At 35.4% G+C, this 27,936-nt stretch overlaps 2 protein-coding genes and 2 long non-coding RNA genes across 9 annotated transcripts; 1 reads left to right on the top strand and 3 right to left on the bottom strand.

Moving 5' to 3' along the window:
• Nucleotides 1–103: 103 nt before the first annotated feature.
• swi5 (SWI5 homologous recombination repair protein) lies at nucleotides 104–3,733 on the bottom strand. Its single transcript, XM_052608819.1, has 5 exons — nucleotides 3,463–3,733; nucleotides 3,320–3,374; nucleotides 3,011–3,120; nucleotides 2,471–2,565; nucleotides 104–2,077 (listed from the first exon to the last, which is right to left on the bottom strand). The coding sequence occupies exons 1-5, from the start codon at nucleotides 3,561–3,563 to the stop codon at nucleotides 2,013–2,015; spliced, it is 426 nt and encodes a 141-aa protein (XP_052464779.1). The 5' UTR covers nucleotides 3,564–3,733; the 3' UTR covers nucleotides 104–2,012.
• Nucleotides 3,734–12,287: 8,554 nt separating this feature from the next.
• LOC128021541 (uncharacterized) lies at nucleotides 12,288–14,669 on the top strand. Of its 2 annotated transcripts, none has more exons than XR_008185577.1 (4): nucleotides 12,288–12,577; nucleotides 12,817–13,185; nucleotides 13,370–13,482; nucleotides 14,439–14,669. It is a non-coding gene; the product is annotated as an uncharacterized LOC128021541 (long non-coding RNA). The 2 variants fall into 2 exon arrangements; XR_008185576.1 differs by having other exon boundaries at nucleotides 12,288–12,506.
• A 2,692-nt stretch (nucleotides 14,670–17,361) lies between these two features.
• On the bottom strand, nucleotides 17,362–21,494 carry LOC128021542 (uncharacterized). 5 transcript variants are annotated; one of them, XR_008185582.1, is made up of 9 exons: nucleotides 21,412–21,426; nucleotides 21,271–21,317; nucleotides 20,441–20,511; nucleotides 20,144–20,256; nucleotides 19,104–19,212; nucleotides 18,869–18,958; nucleotides 18,691–18,754; nucleotides 18,156–18,393; nucleotides 17,362–18,088 (listed from the first exon to the last, which is right to left on the bottom strand). It is a non-coding gene; the product is annotated as an uncharacterized LOC128021542 (long non-coding RNA). The 5 variants fall into 5 exon arrangements; XR_008185580.1 differs by having other exon boundaries at nucleotides 20,441–20,799; nucleotides 21,265–21,317; XR_008185578.1 differs by having other exon boundaries at nucleotides 20,441–20,799; nucleotides 21,265–21,494.
• Nucleotides 21,495–22,550: 1,056 nt separating this feature from the next.
• dbh (dopamine beta-hydroxylase (dopamine beta-monooxygenase)) lies at nucleotides 22,551–27,804 on the bottom strand. Its single transcript, XM_052607276.1, has 5 exons — nucleotides 27,634–27,804; nucleotides 26,401–26,500; nucleotides 24,618–24,784; nucleotides 24,069–24,164; nucleotides 22,551–22,556 (listed from the first exon to the last, which is right to left on the bottom strand). Exons 1-5 carry the CDS (start codon nucleotides 27,736–27,738, stop codon nucleotides 22,551–22,553), a joined length of 474 nt encoding a protein of 157 aa, XP_052463236.1. The 5' UTR covers nucleotides 27,739–27,804.
• Between the last annotated feature and the right edge of the window lie 132 nt (nucleotides 27,805–27,936).

Here is a 27,936-nt window from a genome sequence, read left to right on the forward strand (position 1 = left end):
AATGTAGATGGCATTTCAAACGTGTTAAGAGGCAGGCTTTTTACTTCAAATTAATGCATTGAAATGACATGGAGACAAGGATTATCTATTTATTTAAAATGAATGAATAGGTCTTCCGGAAACGTTCAGACAATGCTCATCAAAATTGCTTTGGAAAAATGTCCGGATTATTATCTATCTATAGATGCAAAATCAGATTTACCATATTTTCCTTTATTAATGTGTTTTTGTTTTTATTATGCACAGCCAGTACCAATTACTTTACCTTAAAAACCAAACAATCTTTCATCTACATGTAATTACCAGCCCTGACACTCACTGACGTCACAAATGCCTCAAATTACTTTTAAATGAATCTATTCATGCTCTTTTATACTAATCACAATATTTTCTGGTTCATTCATTTCATCTTTCCACTTCACCTCGAATATCATGTTAGATAATATTTTACAACTTCCAGATAACGAGGCAAATTTGCTATCAGTGTGGCAGATGATTTTATCTATGCTATCAAGTAATATCAAGACACAGTCCATAATTCATGATCATAACTTTCATAAAGTGTATTTAGTTCAACTTTAACATAGTTGGATCAGTTTTTGTAACACAAAACATATATATGTTGATTTCATGTGATTACACAATAACACACTGAAATTGTAAATCAACAGTAATACATTGTTCAATTGATTTGCCATAGGTCTTGTCTGAAGGAATCGTTCACCCATAAACAAACACTGTATTACTATATAAACTGTTACAAACTTTAATGACCGGCGTTCTTCAGTGGAACACAAAATTAAATGTTTTGAAGAATGTCCATGCTGCTCTTTGACATACAATGTGTATGGACTGTTAAAGTTTAAATAAGAGTTGTGTGGATATTCTTCAAAGTTTCATCTCGGGTTCCAATAAGAAAGTCAATCATACAGATTCTGAAACAACATGAAAGTTAGGAAATGTTGACAGAAATGTCATTTTTGGGTGAACTATTCTTTTAATTAATCAGATTTGGATGGCAAGTTTAATGGTGTAGACAGGTTTTTGATATACACAATCTCTCACGAACAATAACACCTTGTTTTTGGGACAAACACAATGTGAGGAAAACTGTGTCCATTGCAGGAGCTTAGATAAACTTTGAGGCAATTCTTCTAAAAATGTTGACAGAAGCCTTTTCATTTCTTTGAAGGTTTATACGTATCATTTATTCAGAGTTAAAGGAATAGTTCAGGCTAAAATGGACTCACCCTCAAGCCATCAAAATGCAGATGAGTTTGTTTCTTCACGAGAACAGATTTGGAGAAATGTAGCATTACATCACTTACTAAAGTGGATCCTCTGCAGTGAATGGGTGCCGTCAGAAGTTAAAAGCTGCATGTTTGTTAGAAACAAATCAATCATTAAGAACTTTAAACTGGCCAAAATATGATTTTTATTATCCATAATAATGCTTCCTCGAGGTAAAAAGTCCATTCTTTGTTGTCAAAATCCACCTGAATATTTCTTTTGAACAGTTTTTTGCTTGTAAAAGGTGATCTGTGCATATTTCTCTCCAGATTGATTCAGATGAGACAACTTTTTCACTGGAGAAAGCAATGTTATGGATTAAGGACTGGTATTTTAACCAGAAAACAATGCTTTGAAGTTAAAAACATCTTATTGCATTTTTAAACACAGGTTTTCACTTCACACAATGTTAAATGATAGACTGGTTTGTTGTGGATTATTGTGGTGTTTTATCAGCTGTTTGGACTCTCATTCTGACGGCACCCATTCACTGCAGAGGATCCACTGGTGAGTAAGTGATGCAATACTACATTTCTCCAAATCTGTTCCCATGAAGAAACAAACTCATCTACTGCATAGATGTCCTGAGGGTGAGTACATTTTTATGTTAATTGTACCGAAACTTCTAAATTTGTCTCATCTATCACAACAGTATGAAGAAAACAACACTAAGTGGCTTATTTGCTGCAAAGACATAAATGTAATTCAGAAGCTCATGAAGCTCAGTCGTCCAGCTCGAGGCCGAAGTGACTATACAAGTCTCGTGTGGTCACTCCACGCAAGCCAGCTGAGAGAGACACAGAGAGATAGTTGTCTTGTCAGTGATCACATGGGGGAGAATGATGTGGCACAGACCCCCTCTGGCCCTCAATTCACAGTGAGGCCGAAGCATGCAAGAAACTCAGCATGCTGGGAGTCTGAAAGGGTCCATTATATTACAGAACACAGCGATAATACCTGAAGATGTCATTATTATAATCCTGACACTAGAGAGAAATGCCAAGCATATGAACGCTGTAACCCACTTATATGAGATGTGTGTAGGCCACAAGTGTTCATGGAGAGGAGATGAACAGTTAACATGGTATGAAATAGGAAATATTTTATATTGAAGTTATCAGACAACATAAATCATGATTGCATTCGCTATTAAACACATGATTGTTCCATCAGGTTTTACCTAATCTGCCCAGCAGAGTTTGTGTGATGTCTTTGATGTCATTGTATTCGTGCAGAAGGTCTATGTGTTGATCCAGCTCTTGTACAACAAATCCTCTGCAAACACAAGAACAGAGAAACACAAGCTCAGTTTGATCTGACAATAAACCACTTTCTTTTTTTTAAGCTGGTATAACAATTTAATTAACTGCAAAGGACCAGATTATTAGTGGACATTGTAGTGGACTGTGTACAACTTTCTCAGACAAATTTTGATCATGTTAATAACACGGAGTTCTCAAAAATGAGCATTTCCAGTATAATATTGTAGGCTTATAATGGGTTAATAGTGCTGCTTTTGTTATTTTGGAGTTTTACAACCAGTGTTACTTTTCACTGAATGGAAAAAAGTGTCCAGGATATTCTTCATAAAAATAAAAACATCTAATGGAAGCACTTTGACATCTTCCACCTTAAACAGGGAAAATATTTCTGAACCTAATATTTCAGTATGAACATACTACAACATGGTGTATCTCTTTAACCCACATCCACTACTTACTCTTGTTCCAACAAGGCGATCTCTGAATTCAGCCGATCAAGTGTTTTCTTGAGCTCTTTGACCTCTTCCTCAGGGCACACTGGAGATTTCTCCATATTAGGCTTCTGAACCTACGACAGACCATAGATAACTCACCAAAAATATGCATATCAAGCATCATGCGTGTTCAGTAGTTATCAAATTCCCATGAACAGTGCTTTGTTGAAGGTCAGTGCATCATGAAATATACTACTAACGTTACTCTGGTAAAATCACATATGATTAATACATTAGTCCTCTAAACACAGAGAATTAAAAGACTTTACGTACTGGAGATTTAAAACCTGAATTGACGCTCCTGGCGTTACATCTGGAATCTGGAGGTCTGTATGGAAGAAACATACCGGTACTTTGCTATTTCATGTTAAAACAGATTTGTATTGAACGTGTGCAGAGTTGCAGTATTTGTTTACCTTCTTCTTAAGGACACGCCCCCTTGTCGTGGCGTGACTTTGACGTGCGGATCGTCAACAACGGATTTAGCGTTCATTTCTAGATCTGCTGTCGCGTTCATTTCTTCACAAAATCACGTTTAGTGTTCAGACTCGGAGATGATACGATTTTAATGAACGGACATCTGATTTACGCGAGCTCTGAACGTTTAATGAGACGCGTGTGAGCCTGAATAAAGTCGCTTTCCGTTTGAGTCTGACGAATAAATTCCCGCCTTGTTGCGTCATCATACGTAATCGCTCTGATTGGTTCGCTCGGGTATGAGCTTTTTGGTTGGTCCAATGATGCACTTCTAGTGCACGCCATTAAACACGGTGTTTTATTTTAGTTCCATCACATACAAGTACAATGCAATGCATTTAAAAGGCAATGTTGTGTAGTTTAAAGCAACAGAACAACAGACACATCAATTGAACATAAACATGTATATTTATGGGCTTTGAAAGCATAGTCAAATATTATTAGGTTCAAAACTAAGGGCTTTGTTCATGTATTTATTTTTTTATTTTTTGCCTATTTTAAAGTCAACCCAAAATGAAATGGAAAAAAGGCAATAGAAAAGTAAATGTTCAATATCTTCAAATTATATGTTACATTTATCACAAACACGATTATATCTGCCAACAGCTGCATTTACAGAATAACATTTGTGGATATAAGTACTTCTTTTACCTGATTATAAATAATATATTTATATAGTAATATCCAAATGTTATGGCAAGATATACAATTAGGTTTAAGCCATTTTGATTTACACAGAGGATTGGATCCGACATTAGTTTCTTATAAAACTGTGCAAACAGATGTTGTTTCTGAGTTTCTGTAAAGAGGAGTGAGAAACACATTCACACTTATTTTATTTTTTTATTTTTTTATTTATTTTTTCAGTTGTATTTACGCTAAATAATTTGATTAATCGTTTGAGAATTATTCAAACGAATGACAAGACGACAAAAATTATTTCTGTTTTGGGGAAATGTCAAATACATAAAGTAGCATTAAACTGTGAACGTTAAAGTAAAAAAATAAAAAATAAAAATAATAATTTTTGTTACGTTGCAAATAAAAAAAACAGATATGTTAAATGAGTTATGCAGTCATAAGGCAGTTCCATATAAGGTCATTAGATGGCGGCATTTCACAACGAATGTAAAAATATTAAATGATGACGAAGAAATATTAGGTGAAGATTAGTATTTAAAAATTCCCAGTAGATAGACAGTGAACATGGATCTAGTTAAACACCGCTTACATGTCAAGGTAAAAGTTGGGTTTATTGATTAGTGTTTGTATACTGATGATGACATGACCTCCTCTAGTCAGACCTACTCTTTCTAAATCACTGCACACAATTCAAAGGACCTTTTTGATTAACAACTGTATAATGTGGAAGCAAAGAATCTTACTCAATAAGTCTGAAGGGAATACAGAAAGTAACCTCTATACAAGAAATACAAGGAATCACTGTGTAAAGTGTAGCTATTTGGTTGCTAGGTATTTTGAGTGTCTTCAGAACATATATATAAATTAAAAAAATGTAAACAGGTAAACTTTTTGTAGAACGATATATTGTCATTTTATTAATAAATAATAATATTATTATAATTTATAATAAACAAAATTTGAATATATAATATAAATAAATATTTTAAATAAATAATATAAAGATAAATAATATAATAATTTAGATTTTATATTTGAATTTGGTTATAAATGTGGCTTGGGCATGTTTTTGTGAAATTTGCCAGCGTATAAAATAATTATTTACAAAGTGTTTTCATCTTTATGAATTCATGAATCAGGCAAGATAACTAAACAAAACATTTTACATAAATTCCCCAACACTAATTCATGATGTGACTTGTATGGTTTCTGATGTAAACACATGCAACTAAGCAAAGTATTCACCTTTACTGTGTGCTGTAGATTTACCTTGCTCATGTCTGTTCGAGTCAGCGAATGTAATATCTGCTCAAAAGCCTGTGAGATTATGGCCATTTCAAGAGCGGTCTGCCTATGCGTGACTGAGCAGTGTCAAAGGAAGAAGGCTTTAAATAAATAAATAAAAGGAAAAGGACAAATTAGTACTTTCGGCCGGCACTCCTGAGCCACGTTTATTTATTCTCTCTCTACACAAAGAGCTGGAGGAGAGTGAGTGAGTGAATAGGATGACAAATCCTCCCCTCTTCCTCCAGATTTAAATGAACAAGATTTCACACCAAATAAATAATACATTTTATTTTGCTTCAATAAACTCCTAATTTGCTTCTAATTAATTAGTAAGGTAGTTGTTAAGTTTAAGTATCGGTTAGATGCAGAATATGTGCTTTAGCTGATATGTTAATAATAGCAATGCTAATAAGCAACTAGTTAATACTGAGAATTGGTCCCTATATTAAAGTGTTACTGTCATTGTTGACTATAAATGACTGGCTGGTTAACGTGGTTAAATGAGTTGACCATGCAAAATGAAATTCGGTCAACATTTACTAATTCTCATGTTGACAGAACTTTTTGTTTTTGAATTAGTATTCTTTTAATAAGTCTTTAAATGAAACGAATGTCCATCCACCGGCATTGTACTGTCTGTTTGGACTTGTTTCCATGGTATTGAATTGGTAGTGTCTGAAATAGAAGCAAGTTAATGGAGAGAAAATGACTTCAGTTCTTTAAAAGGGTCTGTAACAGTCTTAGAATGAAATGCAGCTCAAACAGCTTCTTGACGATATTCAGTATACTGAGGATCCTCATGTTAATCCATAAGTAATCCTTGATCTGTGCCTATTTCTCTCCTGATTCAGACGAGACGACTTTTTCACTGCACGCAATGTTATTCATAAAGGACTTGATTTTTCACAAGACATGAACTGATGGACTGGAGTGGTGCTGATTACTTGTATATTATTGTGGTGTTTTTATCAGCTGTTTGGACTCTCATTCTGACGGCACCCATTCACTGCAGAGGATCCACTGCTGAGCAAGTGATGCAATACTACATTTCTCCAAATCTGGTGAAGAAACAAACTCATCTACATCACGGATAGCCTGAGGCTGAGTACATTTGCGCCAGTTTTTCATTTTTGGGTTAAATATTCCATTTAACTCTAAACTAATGTGTTTAGAAAACTTGACAGCCAAATGTAAAACAAGTTAAAGATGAAATATTCATCAGATATGTCATCTGTATTCTATTTAATGCCTAAAGCTCAACAAAAGTCACTTTTCCCGCATACCACAGTCATCTTTCACTGCTGAGAAAATGGATTAATTATATAAATGACTCATCCTACACTCCACAGATTTCTATCCAATCAAATGCTCTCAAATAAAAACGTCCCTCCCCCAACAGCATCTGAGCCTGTCAATATTCACATGTCACTTGCTCAACTGAAAATGCTATTAATTACATTTCTCCTGAGCTCCACGCATGACATGAATTCATATTCCAACAGCTTATTAATTTGTGACCATGTTTTATTACTTTATTAATTTGTTGACTGAATTAATTAGAACTAGTAGGCCACGATTTCACTAAAATGACAGAACAAATAAAAAAAACATGGCTATAAATCAATTAAGTCATGCTGATTCATTCTTAATTGCTGAATGGATTGCCCCCCCCCCACGCATGTCATTGTGTAATCACAATGTGACTTAATTTTAAATTGCCAACAACGTAATCACAAATATATCTTGACTGCCCTCAGCACTCCTCTTAGGCAGAATCCAGTGCCTCATATGGAAAAGTTATAGATGTGGACACACATTTGCATGTTTATTTGCATTTCATCATGTTTGTAATTCATACAGCAGCCACCTCTGAGACACATCTAACGGCTCGTCCCTTGTGTCACTGTCAGTGACTGTAAAACAAACGTCCGGCACACGCTCTCAGCACGGGATCTGTGAGGAGCCGAGGGAATGGAGAGAGGCCGAGAGATCACTGACAGAGAGAATGAGATTCATCTCCGGGACAGATAATTCAAGGCATGCCATAAAACATCAATACTCCTCTAGTGCATGCTGGGAAACATTATGGCCTTAAATAATTCAGCACAGGACCAAACTCCCTCATTTTACTAAAACTTCACATCATCTATACATTTTGATCTTTTTTCATTGATCTAAACGCTGTCAAAAAATAAATAAGTAATGTGTTATTAATTATAATACAGTGTGTTTATTAAGTATTTACATCCATTAATTTTTAAATATAACGTTATAAATATTAATAATATAAATATAAAATATACTATATTTGCTGTGACATGAAGAGTCTGAATACTAACACTAAAATTAATAATATAATATAATATAATATAATATAATATAATATAATATAATATAATATAATATAATATAATATAATATAATATAATATATCAGTTGTGAGTAGATTACTTACAAATTGTAGCTAGTAATGTAAAAGATTCAATTACACATTTTAGGTAATATAATCTGACTTTTGACCTGAATTGTTTATCATATTTATTTAAATAACAAAGTTGTGTATCATATTGACATAAACAAAATACAAAAAGAAAGAAAATATATTATATTTGTTGTTAGTAATAACACAATTACGTCAAGGATTATGAAGAAACTGCAGGGTAAATAAAATAAATATTGTAACGTTTAGGAAACACTTTTTAAAATGTAAATTATTTTCTAAATTATAACTTCCTGACTAGTGACTGGTCTGTGTATGAATGTCCACAAAAACAAAACGTCTTTCTTTTTGCATATAAGCATAGGTTATTTTAGAAATAAACATTTGAACGAAGAATTAGGGAAAATCAATGAATTACAAACACTCTATTTCTAATGTGTGAACAATATATAATCATGAAATCAATACAAAATTTAACTGCAGTATGATTACTGGATTACTGCAGTATGATTAGGAGTATACAAAAATGGAACATAATCTAATTCCGGGATTTAATTTTTGGAATCTGATTGAGTAATCCAGATTATATGTAATCAGTTACTACCCAGTGCTGAATAAAATATAATCATATAAATATTCAAGTAATTAAATAATATTATATTATATTCATTTTAGTGTTAGGATTCAGACTCTTCACTATGAGAAAGCAAAGTTTAGCTCCTCTGTACCTGGATTGAATTGTCTCTAGAATGTGATTGGAGAGCCAGATTTACCTGATCAGAGTATCCTCCACATCTGTCTAAACTACGTCCCACAAGACAGATACTGCTGCGGTGACTTTGGCATGTGATCGTTTTTGAGCGCTCCACATGGCTCTGAAGCACAGTGAACCCACAAGACAGTGGATTGATGTTATCACATTCTCTCAATCCAATCTGACAGAGTGCGTCCAAAACAAACAAAACCACAGTTTCTACACTACACTACTGCGCTGCAAAATGAAAGCAAACATGTATCATCTAAATAACTGTTGCATGGATATTAAGCAATAAAATAAAGAGAAACTGAAAACGGTAAGATATAAATGTTTATCTAGGTTCCTTTGTCCATATTATATGCTAACAAACTACTAAGAGCTTCAGAAAGCTTCTGACAGAGTAGTTGATTGTTTTTAATTGTCAAAGAGTTTAATTTTAACATATTTTAAATGCCTAGTTAAACACACACACACACACACACACACACACACACACACACACACACACACACACACACACACACACACACATACATACATAGGATTCAGGTTATTCGCCTTAAGGAACTAACAATGAACAGTACTTTTACAGCATTTATTTTAAGATTAGGTCAATGAAAAATCTGAAATAGCTGAAAATATACTCCAGGATGTAGATTCATTTGTTTGTCCATGGTACCAGATTTGAAGAAATGTAGCATTACATCAATTGTTTACCAATCGATCCTCTGCAGTGAATGGGTGCCGTCAGAATGAGAGTCCAAACAGCTGATACAAACATCACAATAATCCACAAGTAGCCCACTCCAGTCCATTCCATTAGTTAATGTCTTGTGTTATTAAAATGCTGTGTGTTTGTAAGAAACAAATACATCATCAAGGCATTTTCACTTTGAATTATTGCTTCCTTTAATGCATAATATTGCTTTTCCAGTGAAAAAAGTCATCTTTTTTTTTTAATCAGGAGAGAAATATGCACAGATCAAGCACCGTTTACAAGCCAAAACAGTTATAAACAAATATGCTGGTGGATTTTGATGTAAGAAAACAACAGGGGATGAACTTTATCATTAGAGGAAGCATTATTATTGATTATTATGGTTTCTTAAAAAATATGCAGCTTATGGCTTCACAAGATATAAAAGGTGCTGTAGGGAACTTTTGTAAAAAATATTTTTTACATATTTATTAAACCTGTCACTATGTCCTGACAGTAGAATATGAGACAGATAATCTGTGAAAAAATCAAGCTCCTCTGGCTCCCAGTTTCCTATTGCCATTTGCAGAAACTCCATCGCTCCCGGTAAGAAATCAACCAATCAGAGCTGCGGTCCGTAACTTTGTTTGTGTTCAAAATGTAGAAAAATGTATATAATAAGCGAGTACACCATGAATCCATTTTCCAAACCGTGTTTTTAGCTTGTCCTGAATCACTAGGGTGCACCTATAATAAGTGTTTATATTCGGACTATTTTAGATTGCTTCGGGGGTACCGCGGCGGAGTAACCCAGTACCTTTGTGATTCTTCATAGACATAAACAGAGAGAAGTAGTTCCGGCTACAATGTTCTTCCGCAAGACGCAAGCAGTTCTGTTTATTAACCGCTAGAGCGTCAAAAGTATGGAAGCATATGGGTAGCATTATTCAATTTGGGATGTAATATGCAAAATGACAATGCAATATGTAAAATGGCAATGCATTTCTGTATTTACATTTACATTTTCCAATACATTTGTGCAACGTTTGGTGCAAAATGAAAATGAAAATTAAATTACATAATTTTCACTGCTACCCATATGCTTCCATACAAAAGTTCCCTACTGCAGCTTTAACTGACAGACTGGATTTGTGTGGATTACCTGTGGATTATTGTGATATTTTAAATGCTGTTTTGACTCTTATTCTGACGGTACCCATTCACTGCAATGGATCGACTGGTGAGCAAGTGATAGAATGATAAATTTCTCCAAAACTGTTCTGATTGATGAAACAAACTCATCTACATTTTGAATGGCTGAGGGTGAGTAAATTTTAGGCTAATTTTCATTTTTGGGTGAAGTATTACTTTAATCTACTATGTTTAATATTAATTTTTACAAATATTAATAATTTTTTAACAGTTCAAGTAATATACATTGTACAAACTAAAATGAGTTAACAATGAACAATACAAACTGAGAATTTTTAGCATTAAATTAGAAAAACGATGCAAAAGTTAGTTGTTCACTCTTAGTTCAAGACCTAATGCATTAACTAATGTTAGGGGGGGGGGGGGGGGGGGGGTGAATTGCTCGTTTTCTTTTTACTTTTGCTGGGTTTTTTTTTTGGTAATCTGTGCAGGGTTGTCTTGCCCTGGCAACCAAAAACACACTCCTTTTGTGACATTTTGCGACGCTCTCGCTCTGATCAGTGAATGTCTGTTGTGCTCTCAGTGCTCTGCTAAAAAACTCAGTATGCATGAAATAGCATTTCACCCCCCCCTTCAAGAAAGAAAATCGCCACATTATAATGATTTCCCAAGGATCATCTGACACTGAAGACTGGAGTAATGATGCTTTGATCACAAAAACAAATTAATATTTTACAATAGAAAGCAATTGTTTTAAATTGTAATACTATTACACAGGTTTTATTGTTTTTATTGTTTTTTTTATATATCAGATATATGCAACCTTTGTGAGCTGAAGAGACTTTAATAATGATTAATATTAATACTGTCATAATGTTTTAAAACCATTGCATAATGCCTACTATTTTGTTTACTGCCTTTTAAAATAGTATCATTGTGCACCGAACAATGATGTCAACTTTTCAAATGTAGTGCATCTTTATCCATATGCATGCTGTTTGTACAGTATGTCCACTGCTGTCCATATATTCTAAATGTAATGTTACATCAACACAAAACAGTACATGGGTAATTTATTTAATGTGATAACTCTAGGCTGAAGCATGGATGTGTTGAGAACAGTAAAGGTTGAGCTCAGCAGGAGTCTCGCTCTGCCGTCACCACCAGAATCTCCTGCTTCTCCCATTCACCTTAAAAGACATTGAACGTTAATACAGAGTAACATCCTCATTTTAACGTTCACTCAACCTAACATGAAAGTGTTATTACATGCACTGATTTTTGCCAGTCCAAATAAATCCAATCCAGATTTAGATTCTAAAAGTTATGCTAATACATAATTGAGACTATTGAGGTTTTTTGGGGTATCGGATTGTGTGGTTGTGTCCACACATTGCTAAAGCTCATTTATATGCAAACACCGTGTAAAAGTCTGATATTTTAGTGCAAAAATATTGATAATTCTCAGCATATTAGAATGTGCCACATCTGTCTGTTCGGGCAGTTACAGAGTCTAGCTACACAAAAATCAAAGTGAAAGTGACGTGACATTCAGCAAAGTATGGTGACCCATACTCAGAATTCATGCTCTGCATTTAACCCATCCGAAGTGCACACACACAGAGCAGTGAACACACACACACACTGTGAGCACACACCCGGAGCAGTGGGCAGCCATTTATGCTGCGGCGCCCGGGGAGCAGTTGGGGGTTCGATGCCTTGCTCAAGGGCACCTAAGTCGTGTTATTGCCAGCCTGAGATTTGAACCCACAACCCTAGGTTTAGGGAGACTGTCCTCCTCTTAAAAACGACCACATAGGTCGTTTGTGCAAGCAGCATATTACGACCTATTATTACGTTTTAAAATCAAGCGCCCTCTAGCGGCCGTATTACGACAGTCTCGTTTGTCGGGTGTGTCGTCATCAAATGACCTTTGACTGTCGTTACCATCGTTACCACCCAAAAAAAGGAGGCGTGACCCAACATCTTACCATGCGTTGTTGTCCAGGTTTGTAAACAATTTTATTTTATGGTTTATTTTTTAAGGTACTGTTCTGATTGTCTGCAATTAATGTCAAAGTAAGTGCAGTTTGACGTTTTCTTTACAAATATGTTGTGAATGCCAGTGAACGAATGTGTGGCAATCGCAACGAATCTGAAATGACCAGTGACCACAACACTTACCATATTTTTTTTTTTTTACCATGATAACTGTTTTACTGTGGTATTTGTAGTTAAAAATCATTAACCACAATGCCATGCCTTTAATACCTTTTTGTAATGTAATTGTGATTCAGTGTTTTTTTTTTTTTTTTCAGTTTTGCAGTTTCTTCATATCACATACATCTCCAGCTCCTACAACAACATTCAGTGTCCAGCAGCTCTTTATGATGCTCTCTCTCTCTCTCTCTCTCTCTCTCTCTCTCTCTCTCTCTCTCTCTCTCTCTCTTTCTCTCTCTTTCTCTCTCACTCTCTCTCTCTCTCTCATTTTCGTTTCCTATTTTTCTGAACTGTAATTCATAAATAAGTCACACATATTTTTCTTTCTTTCTCTTGTTCATCATGGCATATTTTCACAGCTCAGAATCAGATTTTGATCAGTTCTTGTATTAACAGGGAACTTGTACTCGAAGCTCAACTTGAAGAAGTTTCCAGTGAAGATGAAGTCCTTCAAAGGTTCGACACAGGTAATGTTGAAGATATGTAGTTATAACTGATTTACTTTAATTAATTTATCCTTACTTTATGTTAATAACCTTCCTTATAGTCCTTCCTTTCAAATATTTTGTTCACAGATCATTTCTAACACACTGTCTAAACATGTATGTATTAAAACAACAACAACAACTTGTTACTTTTTCTTTATTCCAGCTGAAAAGGAAGACCATGGGCCTGTCAAACCTTGTTTGTGGAGAGGGATGAATTTGACCATCTTGTGTGTTTACGGAGAAGACCAAAAGCTGCTAAGGCAGATATTTCCAGAGGTACGTCTGTGTTGATCTGAGCACCTCGACAGAACTTTACTGCAGTTACATTTTGCACCGAATTTTATGTTTTTTACTTTTTTAAATACCTCACGACCCCATCAGTACAAACCCTGTGCTATGTCAAAGTATTAATAATTCAAACAATTTCAGCAAATTCATATGATATTGTACAAGCGTACTCTCCAGCTTTTCCTCCTGCTGTCATTGACCATCGCCTCAGCTCTCATGCAGACTGTGTCAGGAAATGCTGTGTAACTTGTCATGTGACACAAAAGGGGCCGGTTGCGTAAACATAGCTATTATGTTAAGACTGTGACCAACTAGCAGTTAACCAAGAGATAATCATATTTCTTAGTAAAATTGGACCAATCTATGTTTTTGTAACTGACTTTAAACAATTATGACAAGTCTAGAGTAAATCAAATTATATGGCTAACTTTTTTAAAGATTAGTTTAAGCAGTTTATGCAACCGGCCCCAGGTCTTTAATTTATTTGACCAAATTAGATCATTTAAAGGTGTTTACAACAAGAACAATAACTATAATGACTATTTTAGCATCGCTACCAACAAATTATAAAGTTCTGTTTATTATTATACACGCTGCAGTTATGTTGTCTTTAACCACTAGCCCGTTGCTAGGGGGAAGTCGTGGCTTAGTGCTTAGAAAGTTTGACTCGTAACCATAAAGTTGTGGGTTTGAGTCTCGGCCCGGCAATACGACTTTTTTTGCGCTGCCCCCAACTGCTCACCGGGCACCGTAACATAAATGATCCCCACTGCTCCGTGTGTGTGTGTTCACTGCTGTGTGTGTGCACTTTGGATGGGTTAAATGCAGAACAAGAATTCTAAGTATGGGTCACCATACTTGGCTGTATGTCACGTCACTTTCATTTGTTGTCAATGTTTTAATTATTCATCATGTTATAAATTCAATTTTTTCCTGTCTTGCAGGATTTCTGACAGATTACTGAGTCCTTCTCCATCAGCTCTCCACAATAGCAGCCCTTCCAAAAGCATCCACATCACTCTCTCTTGTGTGGCACATCTGCTCTCAGTCGTTAGCATGTCTACTTGTATTATTTCTCCTCTAGTCAACACTCCCATCTCTACTGTGAACACTCCTGTCACTATCACCATCCCACCTACTGTATTCTATATGCCATATATATATATATATATATATATATATATATATATATATATATATATATATATATGTGTGTGTGTGTGTGTGTGTGTGACCTTTAAGGTCATTTAATGATAGAAATGCATTTTCCAGCTGAAAATGATTTATAAAATATAATTATTAATAACCGTTTTAGTTTGTCTTGCATATGTTCACAACAGAAGCGATCAGTGATTACAGGAGATTAAGAGGTAATCATGTGAAATATTAGTCTTAACAATATTTTTCTAATTAGTTAATCACTTTTAAATGAAAGAAAAGAATATGATTTCAGCTGGTGCCTTGCAACTCCTGGTTTGTAAAAATATTATTTGGCATTTTATAAACTTCTCTGCAAACAAATTGACAATTTTTATTTATTTATTCATTTTTTTTATTTTATATATATATTTTTATATTAGCCAATTTAGTTTTAAAGGGATTTTCTATTACATAATTCTGTCTGTACCTATTAGTTACTTTATCAATCAGTAATTTTTAAAAGTTGTTATATTTCACAATAATATATTATTTTTTTGTTTTTATTTCTTCATAGTGACAAACTAGAGAGAAATAATGGTGTTATTTGCATTGTTTGTCTGAAAAGTTTGACATATCAATAAACACTGATATGGAAATTACTAAAAAAAAATTATCCCTGTGTTTTTTAAATTGTATTTATTTATTTATTTTTATTATTATTTTCCTTTTTTTCTGTAGTTTAACTGGTAGAGCTAAAAATTGCAAGATTGTAAATACATCTCCAAAAAACACACAAGTGATTAAATGTATACATTTAATACACTATAAATATATAAATATAATATTATTTTTTCATACAGTATATGCAAAAATGTTGAGCTTAAATATTGTACATTAATATTAGGGTAAAGAATGTGTATAATCGCAAATATGAGGCCCTTGTTTGAAAATAAATAACTGTAATCAACAAATCTATTGCTGAATCAGGTTTACCCCACAATGCAAATCCGTCATTTTAGTTTTATATTTAGTGGGTGAAAATAAATTCACCACAAGAACCCGGAAAAGCCTGTCATGAATGGCCGTATATGGACAAGTAAGGGTGTCGCTTCTGCTCAACTGGATTTTCATTGGCTTTGAAGTCCACTTGGCACTCGAGGACTCGCTGTGACTGGACTTTCTTTTAGCCCAAATTAAAAAACGTTTAATGTTGCAAAGTAAATTTTGCTGTAATTATTACGTCAATAGTACCTTCAGTTAACAATGGTGCATTGCTATATTTTGTGAAATTACCTCTTTACCGAGATCCTAACCTTAAACCTGAACATAACTTAATTGAACTACAAAAAACAGCGCCATGACTTTCACTTTCCATCGATAGAATGGCTAAGGCTTATGGGCAATGTAGTTTAAAATGTTTAATAATGAAATTGTGAAAAATACTTCTTTTTTTAAACAAAGGGATATCTAAGCATGTTTATTGTGCAAAGTTATATGACATATGTGAGAGGCAGGCTGACATTTTTTATTTTACTAAGAGTACTTTTATAAACACATGTATAGCACTTTTCTATGAATGTTTGAAAGCTGTGCCAAACATTATTTAGTAAACATAGCATAATGAGTTGTCCTACCAATTTTCTTTTTGAAACTATAATCAGATTTTGATTTACAGCCATTTGGAATGTTAATTGTTTTGCTCTTCAAGGGGACTCTACTGGGCCCCTGGGGATGGAAGGGCAGGAAAAAAATGCACAGCTCTATTCTCATCATTGGCAACAAACTGTTGAGACACATTTTGTAGGTTGTCTTTTCAAAAGCATACCATTATGTAAGTTGGAAGTCATAGTTATCTTAGAATTAAGACACCAGAAAATCAACATAAGTGCCCATTTGGAAAGAGCTCAATTTATTTCATAAGATCAAGAGCAATAATACAGTGCTAATAGTAAACAAAGACAACAAATACATATTCTGACATTTCATCAGACAAGGCCAATGTGTCATTCAGTAAGACAATGTGTGACAGTGTGCAGTTTATGGTTCCATACAATTCATGCAATTTAAAGAATCATAATATAAAATACCTAATTCATAAATCTCTGTAAAGAATGTCTCATCTTTGTCCTGCTCAGGAGCTAGACATCAGTAATGTGCATGAACATCTTCATTATAATACAGAACAGGATTCATGTTGATCTTTCCTTGATTCATCACCTTCAGTTGTGCATGAAGTCCATGCAGTCTCTTCTAATGCAGCTCTTCATCTAACTGAATTTCATTAATATTACTAAATGTTCATGTCTTCATCAAAACAACCATGGTGATTATATGTGTTGTTTACAAAATTAAATGGTGTATCTACCAAAAAACCATCTCTAGTACAGAATATTCACCATACTTGATTATCCAACACCATACGCAATATTTTACTAGGATGCAGCATAAAGACAGATAAAGAAGCATATTAAGACAAATTATATTCAAGTGAAATAAAAATGGGTTACATTAAAACCATTTTATTTTAATCAGATGAAGAAACCCAGATGAAGGCATGGTGAAATGTCTTGAGCACCAAAGAATCACATCCAGTTTCCTTCTCATCATCAGAGCTCTCCTGGTTTTCTTCAAATCCATGTCTCTATCATGATCTTCTTCAATGTCATAAACAATTTGCAATTGTTATCCAGCACAACAATACAACTGATGAACAAGTCATGTGACCAATTCAAATCAAATCATTTTATTATCACAATACCATGAATGCAAGTATACAGGTGGTAAAATGCTTTTCTGCAAACTGCAGCATGACAAGTACTGAATATATTTGCAACACATATACAGTATCAAAAATATAAACCGTATACATAAGAGCTCAATACAGGTAGAAAATATAGTGCAATACTATACTATACAGAGAGAACAAAATGAAAACAATTAACAACAATCACTGTATACTGTAGATATACCTCTGCCCACTGCTCCGGGTGTGTGTTCACAGTGTGTGTGTGTTCACTGCTCTGTGTGTGTGCACTTCGGATGGGTTAAATGCAGAGCACAAATTCTGAGTATGGGTCACCATACTTGACTGTATGTCACGTCACTTTCACTTTCAGTACAGTATGAATTAGTGCAAACAGAATATCAGGTTGCAGAATAATAGTGAGTCAGAGTCCAGTCAGTGTAGCTGATAGAGTGCAGTGCACACAGTATGAGGCTGCTGGTGTGTGTATGTGTGTGTGTGTGTGTGTGTGTGTGTGTGTGTGTGTGTGTGTGGTGTTACTGGTACGAGTTCAGTTCAGTCTGATTGCCTGTTGAAGGAACTTGTTTTGCAGTCTGCTGGTGCTGGTTCTGTGATAATGTCTGTCTGATGGTGATGTTGAGAGCAATCCATGGCTCGTGTGGCTGGAGTCTCTGACGGTCCTCAACAAAAGAAAAACCTTGCGTAGATGTCCTGGAGAGACAAAATCATTGTGTCAATTATATATTATTATTATTTAGAATTGTTGTAATGGACATACCATTGATTCCTGTTGAAGGTTGTTGGAGGTATGGGCTCTCAGTTGTGAAGTTTCTTTTATGGCCGTAACATCTGTGCAGTCACACAGCTGTTTGGGAATTCAGTCTTCACAGTTTCAGGCTGCAGCGCTGCATTTGGTGACCATTGACTCCTCCATCTCTGGCCTCAGACCCGCTTCTCTTTAGTCTGGAGTGAAGACAAATGTTCTCAGTACCAGCTTTCCTTCTACTGCAGTCTTTCTGTACAAGTAGAAAATAATAAAAACAGTCATAACAAATCAGTTATGTATTGAAAACTCATAGTACATATGAAGACTTCAGATGCAAAGGCATCTAAGTTCCACCTGAAGTTTTCTTCTAAAATTCTTCTTAGAAGAACATTTCATACAGAACTTAAAGGCTTTTGCATCTGAAGTCTTCATATACAACACATCTCGTTCTTCATTTCTCCATCAACTGACTTCATCCTCCTTCAAAAACTGTAAGTCCATAAGAAAAATAGTTTTGGTGAATACAGGTGCAGGTGTCAGTACTCACCATATTCAGTCATTTTCTGCCCAAATTCCAGAAATGATGCCCTGATGATTTGTTCATTCTAGGACTTATAAAAAGATGTATATGTGAAAAATGATAATTGCTGACTTGAATAGAGATCAACATCATATGCTGTACTAATGCATTGCTTGAATACAAACACATCAATGGGAATGAGCACCTTTTCACTCTTTTCTGTTTGGGCACAATAGAGCCATGTTCATTCCTCATCCCCAACAGGACTGATGTTCTTTGTGTTTTTGCTCTTCAGCTGTAAAACAAAAATATGTCTATTAACCCCATGTTTAATTACTATTGCTTATTACATATGAATTAAGACAGATATAATTAAGTAAATTCACCAAAAGATTCAGGTTAGAGGATTAAATGAATATTGATTACAATTTTCTACAAACCTTTCTTGGAGAGGGCTGATCATGACAGGAACTTGCTGAGCCACACTAGTAGACATTCAGTTGACAAACCTGAAAGAGGCCATCATGCAACCATCCGCTCTGTTTGTACCTTACAACAGAGCAAGAGAGAATGTATGAGTGAGTGGAGAGAGTAAAGGACTAAGATGAAGACAAACAAGCAAAGAAAGGCAAAATCTTGCGTTTGAGTTTAACAAAATGAGAGGGAAGAAAGCTGTATCTTCAAGCTATATTATTCTCAATTATTTTCTACACTATAACATGCAGCAGGATTGTTGTAAGCAGTTTAAAGACCTCTTCATACCAAGGATGAGTCCATACTTAATGACACAGAGGAACAACATCAGTGGAATATATTTTCCAGCTGATGAACATTAAACAGCCAATCAAAATGCACATTTCAAAAGCTTGATCATTTAAAGTGGCAGACATCAACGTCGCTGCAGTGTGTATATTAATAAACATGACTTTATCATTGGTTGATGTTGGTGTGGATGCTAAAATAGTTATTGTAGTTACTATTCTTGGTGTGAACAGCCTTAAATGATCTAATTTGGCCAAATTAACTGAAGATCTGATGTGTCACATGACAAGTTACACAGCATTTCCTGACTTGCTTTTAAACAGACGTGTTCAATTAAAATCAACATGGAAATAAAGGCAGACTGTGAGGTGCGGACAGATATCATGTACTGTTAGAACGGGTTAAGACGGTGCTAATAAAGAATACAGTGGACTCAATATAAACTTTAGGATATAACGCTCTGACTACTTAAAATGGACACAGTCTGCATGAGAGCTGAGGCGATGGTCAATGACAGCAGGAGGAAAAGCTGGAGAGTACGCTTGTACAATATCATATGAATTTGCTGAAATTGTTTGAATTATTAATACTTTGACATAGCACAGGGTTTGTACTGATGGGGTCGTGAGGTATTTAAAAAAGTAAAAAACATAAAATTCGGTGCAAAATGTAACTGCAGTAAAGTTCTGTCGAGGTGCTCAGATCAACACAGACGTACCTCTGGAAATATCTGCCTTAGCAGCTTTTGGTCTTCTCCGTAAACACACAAGATGGTCAAATTCATCCCTCTCCACAAACAAGGTTTGACAGGCCCATGGTCTTCCTTTTCAGCTGGAATAAAGAAAAAGTAACAAGTTGTTGTTGTTGTTTTAATACATACATGTTTAGACAGTGTGTTAGAAATGATCTGTGAACAAAATATTTGAAAGGAAGGACTATAAGGAAGGTTATTAACATAAAGTAAGGATAAATTAATTAAAGTAAATCAGTTATAACTACATATCTTCAACATTACCTGTGTCGAACCTTTGAAGGACTTCATCTTCACTGGAAACTTCTTCAAGTTGAGCTTCGAGTACAAGTTCCCTGTTAATACAAGAACTGATCAAAATCTGATTCTGAGCTGTGAAAATATGCCATGATGAACAAGAGAAAGAAAGAAAAATATGTGTGACTTATTTATGAATTACAGTTCAGAAAAATAGGAAACGAAAATGAGAGAGAGAGAGAGAGAGAGTGAGAGAGAAAGAGAGAGAGAGAGAGAGAGAGAGAGAGAGAGAGAGAGAGAGAGAGAGAGAGCATCATAAAGAGCTGCTGGACACTGAATGTTGTTGTAGGAGCTGGAGATGTATGTGATATGAAGAAACTGCAAAACTGAAAAGAAAAAAAACACTGAATCACAATTACATTACAAAAAGGTATTAAAGGCATGGCAAATGTGTTACTTAACTAAAGAGTACACAATAAGCACAGTTACTGTGGTGAAAAGCATGGTAACGTGTTTATACTACAAATACCAAAGTAAAACTACAGTTATGACGGGAGATACATTGAGTTGTGGTTACTGAGGTTTTATAACACGTGACATGGTTCAGCGACATGTTACTATGGTAAAAACATGGTAAATGCGCGACTTTTACATGACCTCTTTCCACCACAGGCGAATTTCAAACGAATATCACAATGAAAACTAACTTTATAAAGCTGCAGATTTCGATTAAATGATTTGAACGTCAAACTGGTTTAATAGGACATACAGTGTCCAGTATCGATTTGAAAATAAAAACTCATATTATTCATAAACGATCGACTACTTTATGAGACGGGAGAAAACCTTACCTGTACATGTCTCGAAGTCATCTAAAATCCATATCATCAAAATCCACGAAGATCTGGGAGAGTTTAAATCAAACAATTCAAAACGCAAATAGCAAACATGTTAAAATAAACCCACAATGCATTTAGGCGAAAGTTCATTTATCATACCTCCTGTTGCCAATAGGGGCGCTAATTTAGAGAACGCTCGTGTGGGTCGTATTTATGGATAGTGACAAACGACCCATACGGTCGTATGAGTTGGAGGACTTGTTGGGTTTAGGAGTCAAACTCTCTAACGACTAGGCCACAACATCCCCCAATAATTCAACATGACTGAACCTCAAATTATATCCAGTAATTTCGCATAAGCATATAATTGTAAATTCACACAGCTCACATACTACTCTGGAAATGAATGACTTCTGGTCTGTTTAATGTTGCTCTTACAGGAAAGCTCTCAGCTGTGGATTGGTTGCAGTGCATTGAGATTGGGGAGGTGAGGTAGAGGGAGTTCAGCACCTCCGGGCTGAAGCCGCCCCCAGGATAGCGAGGAGAACTGCTCTTCCACCGTAGTCCCGGGACAACTGCTACTCTCATGTCCTTAAAACCTACACAGATGACAGTAAAAGTAGACTTGAACGGGCCTTTCAATTGTATTTTTTAAATATCCACTCCAAAACCTTGATTCATAAGGTGAAAATTTGGCTCCATGGCCACAAAACCTCTTTCATAATTCATTTGATTCCATGAAATAGCTTTTTTTAAGCTGGAAAAATGCATCTTGCCAATGCAAATGGAAGAACACAAATCATCTGCCTGCCTTTGTTTTATTCATTGCTGAAGAAAACCTATTTCTGTTTTTTCCGTCTGATTTCGTAGAGGAAATGAAAGCATTCCTCTTGTCCTCAGGCAGTTAGTCTCGAAGCCAGATATTAGTTTGAAATGCGCTGGTTTTTGTTGTTGTAGCCTGACTGGGTCAGAGCGGTGTGATACTGCGACAACGGTGTTTCCATTTTCAAGGTTTTCTTCTCATTGTGAGGTAATGAGGATTGCCTGGGATATGTTAGACGCTTGTACAGGAATTTATAATGCAAAGAAGTTATAATGCAAAAAATTGCTAATTCAATATGACAAAAAATAGTAATAATAATTAAATAATTTGTTAAATGAGCATCTGACAAAAAAGGCTGACATTTACATTGAAGCATGATGCTTTTATCCAAACCAACTTACAGTGCATTCAGGCTAACATTTTTTTTCTTCCCTGGGAATCGAACCCACAACCTTTGCACTGCTGATACAATGCTCTACCACTGAGCCACAGGAACACCATAAACATATGCTGATCACATATAAACAATAAAAATAAATACATAAATAAATTATTTCTTGTGGGTTCAGTATCATATATAAATCGCATATTTTATAACAAGATGCCTATCTACGTTTCTTAAATGTCTGTCTGGGTTAAGCCACCTGGGAACTCATCCTAAGTTTAAATGTAAGTATATTAGTGTGGCTTTAATGTAATGTAAGCAGCTCTTAATGTAAACCTTTATTATACTTTGCATAATAATGAGAAACCTGTTTGATTTCCAGCTAATCAGTCTGTAATGTCTAGATCTTCTGTTAGTCAAACATCTCATCTGTATACCATACTAAATTCTCATGAGAGCATGTATTTGAGTGGTTGAACAGTGTTGGACTGAGTCAGATTTCCCACGGTAGCTTTGTTCCTGTCTTCAGTGTTATACGAGCACTTTGTTACGAGAGCGTCGCCCCGTGGAGTAGACAAACACACAAAGCAGCGATCACACATGATCAGATGGGGTTTAGCACTCAGCTATTTGTAGAACATGCTAGATTGAATGTCTCCTGGCAGGTTAGCATTAAATTGGCAGGCTCAGCCGTGTGTGGGTGCTTGTATTGACAGTCTAAATGCAGCAGATCTGTGCTTTTGTTGGTGGCTTGCTGGCTCCAGGCGTTTCCTGTAACGTCTGCAGCGTCACCCAGTTGGTTGGATGGTGTTAGCTGGTTTATGCTGGAAGTTAGTGGTCAAAACCCCTCTTAACCAGTTGTGACCAGGCTGAAAGACCAGTGTTTTCAGCAGGGTAAAATAAATGGTGAACAGATACAGCATCATAAATATACCGTACACAAATCAGCCTATCAGAATGATTTCTGAAGTATCATGTGACACTGAATACTGTTGTAATGATGCTGAAAATACAGCTTTGCATCACAGAAATAAATTATATTTTAAATAGAAACCGTTATTTTAAATTGTAATAATATTTCACAAACTTACAGATTTTACTGTATTTTTTGATATAATGAAAGCACCCTTGGTGAGCATAAGCGACTTCTTTAAAAAAAAATGTTAAAAATAAGTAACAAAATTTCACTCTATTGAATGATGGCGTATATGTACATTTTAAAGTCAAAGTGAAACAATCAGTCAACATCTGTTATGTGACTACATGACTTCAGTTAATACACTAAATGAGGCAAGAAATTCAATATGAAATAATTAGACAGTAGTTGATTTTATAGATTGAGAATTGATTGGTTGTTCCATTCCAGGTGGGTGTGGTTTCTGTGTAAGTGGTCAGAGGCGATTGGTTGGAAAAATAAGAGGGCTTGATGATGTCAGTAGAAAAGTTGTTTCATATGTGAAGTTATTACATTATGACAAAATATTTGAAATAACGTGCACGCATGAATCATATATAATAAACCAGGGACATGTATAAAGTGAAAATTCAAGTGAAAAGGCACGTTTTAAATGTCATGTTCAAAACTCAAAGTTAAACTTAGTTTAATACCTGGTATTGAGAGCTGAAATGTTTGTCCTCCTGTCCTCTCTGCCTCCTCGTGTGCAACTGGGACACAAAGATGTGTATACCACCTACAGGAAGAGCCTGCAGGACAGAACGCTACTTCAATAATTCATATTTGAACTATATTTTTACACTGTATGAAGAAAATGTGAGTCATTTTAATTCTAGAGTGTTGCCGGCAAGTCCTGAGTTTTTGCATAATTTCCCTTAAAAAGCTATATGATTTGAACTTAAAGATATGTAGTATTCCTTGTTATATAACAATGTTTTTAACATTATTTCTCTAGTTGATTAGCTTTTTCCACTGTGGGCTGGTTTATAAGACTTTTTTTTCTACCATAAATGAGTGTTTTTTTGTTTTGTTTTTTTACGGGGAGTCTCTTGTGATTGCATAATTTGGTGAATATTGGCCTTAATCTGTTTTCAGTAAGCCATTCATTGTGTTTTAATTGAATTCAAAGCCTGCATGCATGAATTTATTCGGCTGGCTTGAGTGAAGTGCAGTGTTTAGGAGTGTTTGTGAGGCGCGTGGACTGTCTGTGTGCATTTGGCGGTGCAGTAGCCAGTCAGCTGGAAAGAGCGCTGGCGGGGAGGAATGGCCATGACAGGAGTGTAGACTAGCCCCAGCTCCATGATGCCTGCGTCAAACCTCCTCAGAGATGGAGTGTACCACAAACGAATGCCTGGGGAGTCCCTCCCTCCTGTGACAAACACACAGAATGAGTCAAGAGGAGCTGTGCAATCAGGAATGAAAGGAAGTAGACTGGAGAAATCAGTCTGATGAGTAGTTTAGATTGAGATTGGCAAAAACATTAGTTACATATTAGACTTATATACTAATAATTGCATAGATTATTCATATTTATATGAACAGGAGAAATTCTCCAAAATTTTTAGCCTGATATACAAAATATGTATGCACATCATTCTAATAGTAATGAATTTGTAGTGTAATAAATGAGCAACCGTGTACATCATGTTCATGATTTTATTTGTAAAGAAAAGAAAAGAAAAAGAAATTCAGATTCATGCTTACAATTTTTTTATTTATTTTTTTACATTTTTGGAATAAATTGGCCTTCTGTAATGCTGTTTTTAACATTTTTACAAGTAGCATTTTTTAATACAATTGCATAATATTTTCTCACATAATTTGTAAAAGAGACATTCAACATATGAATAAACGGATTAAAAAAACAACACGTTTTTGGTGAATGTTAATTTCACCCGTTGTTTATATTATTATAGTTTTAACCTATGTAAACTATTTTCAGATTTTATGTACTAATTCCTTTTTTTTATGATTTAAAGGCTCTGAGGAAAAAGGTAAAACAAAATATACAAGAAGCATTTGAAACGAAGCAGAAGAAATATAATGAAGGCATGAAAACGCAGTTTTAAAGGGGTCATAAGACATTGCTAAAAAGAACATTATTTGGTCTAATGCAATGTGTTTATGCGGTTTAAAGTAAAATAAAACCACATTATTTTCCACATACTGCACATTATTGTTTCTCCTTTATGCCCCGCCTTTCTAAAAACGCTTCGATTTTTACAAAGCGGTCTGAAAACTGAGGTATGCTCTGATTGGCCAGCTTTTCGGTGCATTGTGATTGGCTGAATACCTCAAGCTCAAGAAGTGTTACGCCCCTTAACATATTGTGAAGCCTTGTCCAGCTGGAGCGACGAGACATAAACATAAAACCCATTTATATGATTTCTAGTTGTGTCCTCTTTTGTAAGGCCAAACAAAGTAGTTTCGCTTTCTCACACACCTAGATTGAGCGGAGGCCGGCTTGTAACACGCCAAAGAGAAAGAAAACATTTTAATCACATCATATGACCCCTTTAATGTGTACATCTAAAAAAAAATTTAAATCAACTACTGTGGGACAATGGTAGAAGTGCCGAAGCTGAAAAAAAAAAAAAAAAAAAAAAAAACACCTACAGTGTACTTGAATCCTACTATATATATATATAAAAAAACACTGTGCCAAATACTATATCCCACAATGCAAAGGGCTTCACTGGAGGTGAACCTCACCTGCCACAGTTTATTTAGGCTGACAAGAGGTAAGACATAATCAACTCAAAGCTACATAAAAAAATGCTAAATTATGGGTTTTACTTGACAACTGAAATAAATACACAATGAAGTCATTGCTAGAATTCTAGCATTCTTACATAATATCCACTATTTCACAGGCTTCACGGGCATCTTTTAAGAATGGCTAAGTAGTCTATAGTGTATATACTGTGATGATGCAGCATTCTGAACAGTCTTCTCAACCTCTGACACAGTTTGTGTGCTGCATACTTGATATAAGTAGAGGGTTGTAGTATTTAACTTCAAGCAGAAGGATCCTAGAAGACCCTTCTCCCAGAGGCAAGCCTGCGTCAGCAGGGTAGTAGAACGGCTGCGTGTAGATAAGATTGATTGTGGTGCAGCGTAGCTTCTGCTTAATGCTTTGCAGGCTAAAAGATATTTGAGCCAATGCACAAGAAGCTTATGCCAACTCTGACTCTTGTTCACGACCAGCGGTTTAGACTTGTACAGTAAAAGATAGCAAAGAGGAAATCTAAACCATTATCAGTCTACTTTTAAAACTCATGTGAGAAAGACCTCTTTATGTAACCGTCCTACTTCCACCTCCAGTTTCTCGCCCCATTCCCGTTTCTCTCTCTATCACACTCTCCTGGCTCTCACCCACTCCCCCTCCTTCTCTCACAAGGCACTAAAAAACATTTAAAAATGAAATGATGAAAAAAATAAAAGACTAACTGCAATCTACTGAAGAAAAACATCTACATGTTGCTACGTAATCTCATCTCTCCAGCTTGACATTGGCAGCTAGCAGAACACATGAGATTTTACTCCCATGTAATCTCATTGGAGGCCTGTCTCTCTTTCTCTTTCTCTCTCTATCTTGCTCTCTCCGAGTTCGGCATCGTTCCTTGGCTCCATAACTGATTTATCAGGACGCCTCTGCTTTCAGATTGGCTCACAGCTCTGCTCAAACCATGACTGGCACCTACCTAGAGTGGGCGAACTGTCACAGATAAAGCCCATCTGTATGTTTGCCTCTTAAAATGGACTCCTAAAGATGCTCATAATCATATGCTCTGTTCTTAGCTTACAAACTTAGCACTAAAGAGGGATAAACTGACGTAGAAAGTGACCTCTATGGATGTGTTTCAAGATGAAACATCGGAAGCATACAGTCAGAAAGGATAGCCATAAAAGTACTATTAAACAAAAGCAAGTAATTATATGCTTCAGAATAGTTGATATCTAGCAAATGTGTCATTGAGACCACTTTTATGGTCATTTTACAGAATTTTGTGTGTGTTTTGGAGCTTGACACACCTTAAGGGAAAAGAGCAGCATGAACATTTTTATAAATATCTTGTTTTGTGTTCTTTAGAAGTAAGCAATTCATACAGGTTTTGAATGACATAGTAAGGTACTTATAACAGAATTTTCATTTTTGAGTGAAGGGTCACTTTAATTCTATATTATGTAAGTGCAGTGTGCAGTACTGCACTGTACCTCCGCTCCCATGGCCCAGGCTGCCAGAACGTGTCGGCAGTAATTGAGTTTGCGGGGCTTCATCTTTGAATCACAAGAGCCACTGTATTGAGACACGGTGACCATCTGAGGAGAGCATTCGAACACTTCGATGTGATGAACAGTGGCTTCATTACCAGGAGTGATCACAGACTCTCACTGAAAAAGAAAAGAAAAAAAAAGGCATTTGTTTTCACTATTAAAGGGTTAGTTCATCCAAAAATCAAAATTATGTCATTAATAACTCACCCTTATGCTGTTCCAAACATGTAAGACCTCCTTTTA

This window comes from Carassius gibelio, chromosome A10 (genome assembly GCF_023724105.1).
Source record: "Carassius gibelio isolate Cgi1373 ecotype wild population from Czech Republic chromosome A10, carGib1.2-hapl.c, whole genome shotgun sequence".
In the NCBI taxonomy this organism is placed as follows: domain Eukaryota; kingdom Metazoa; phylum Chordata; class Actinopteri; order Cypriniformes; family Cyprinidae; genus Carassius; species Carassius gibelio.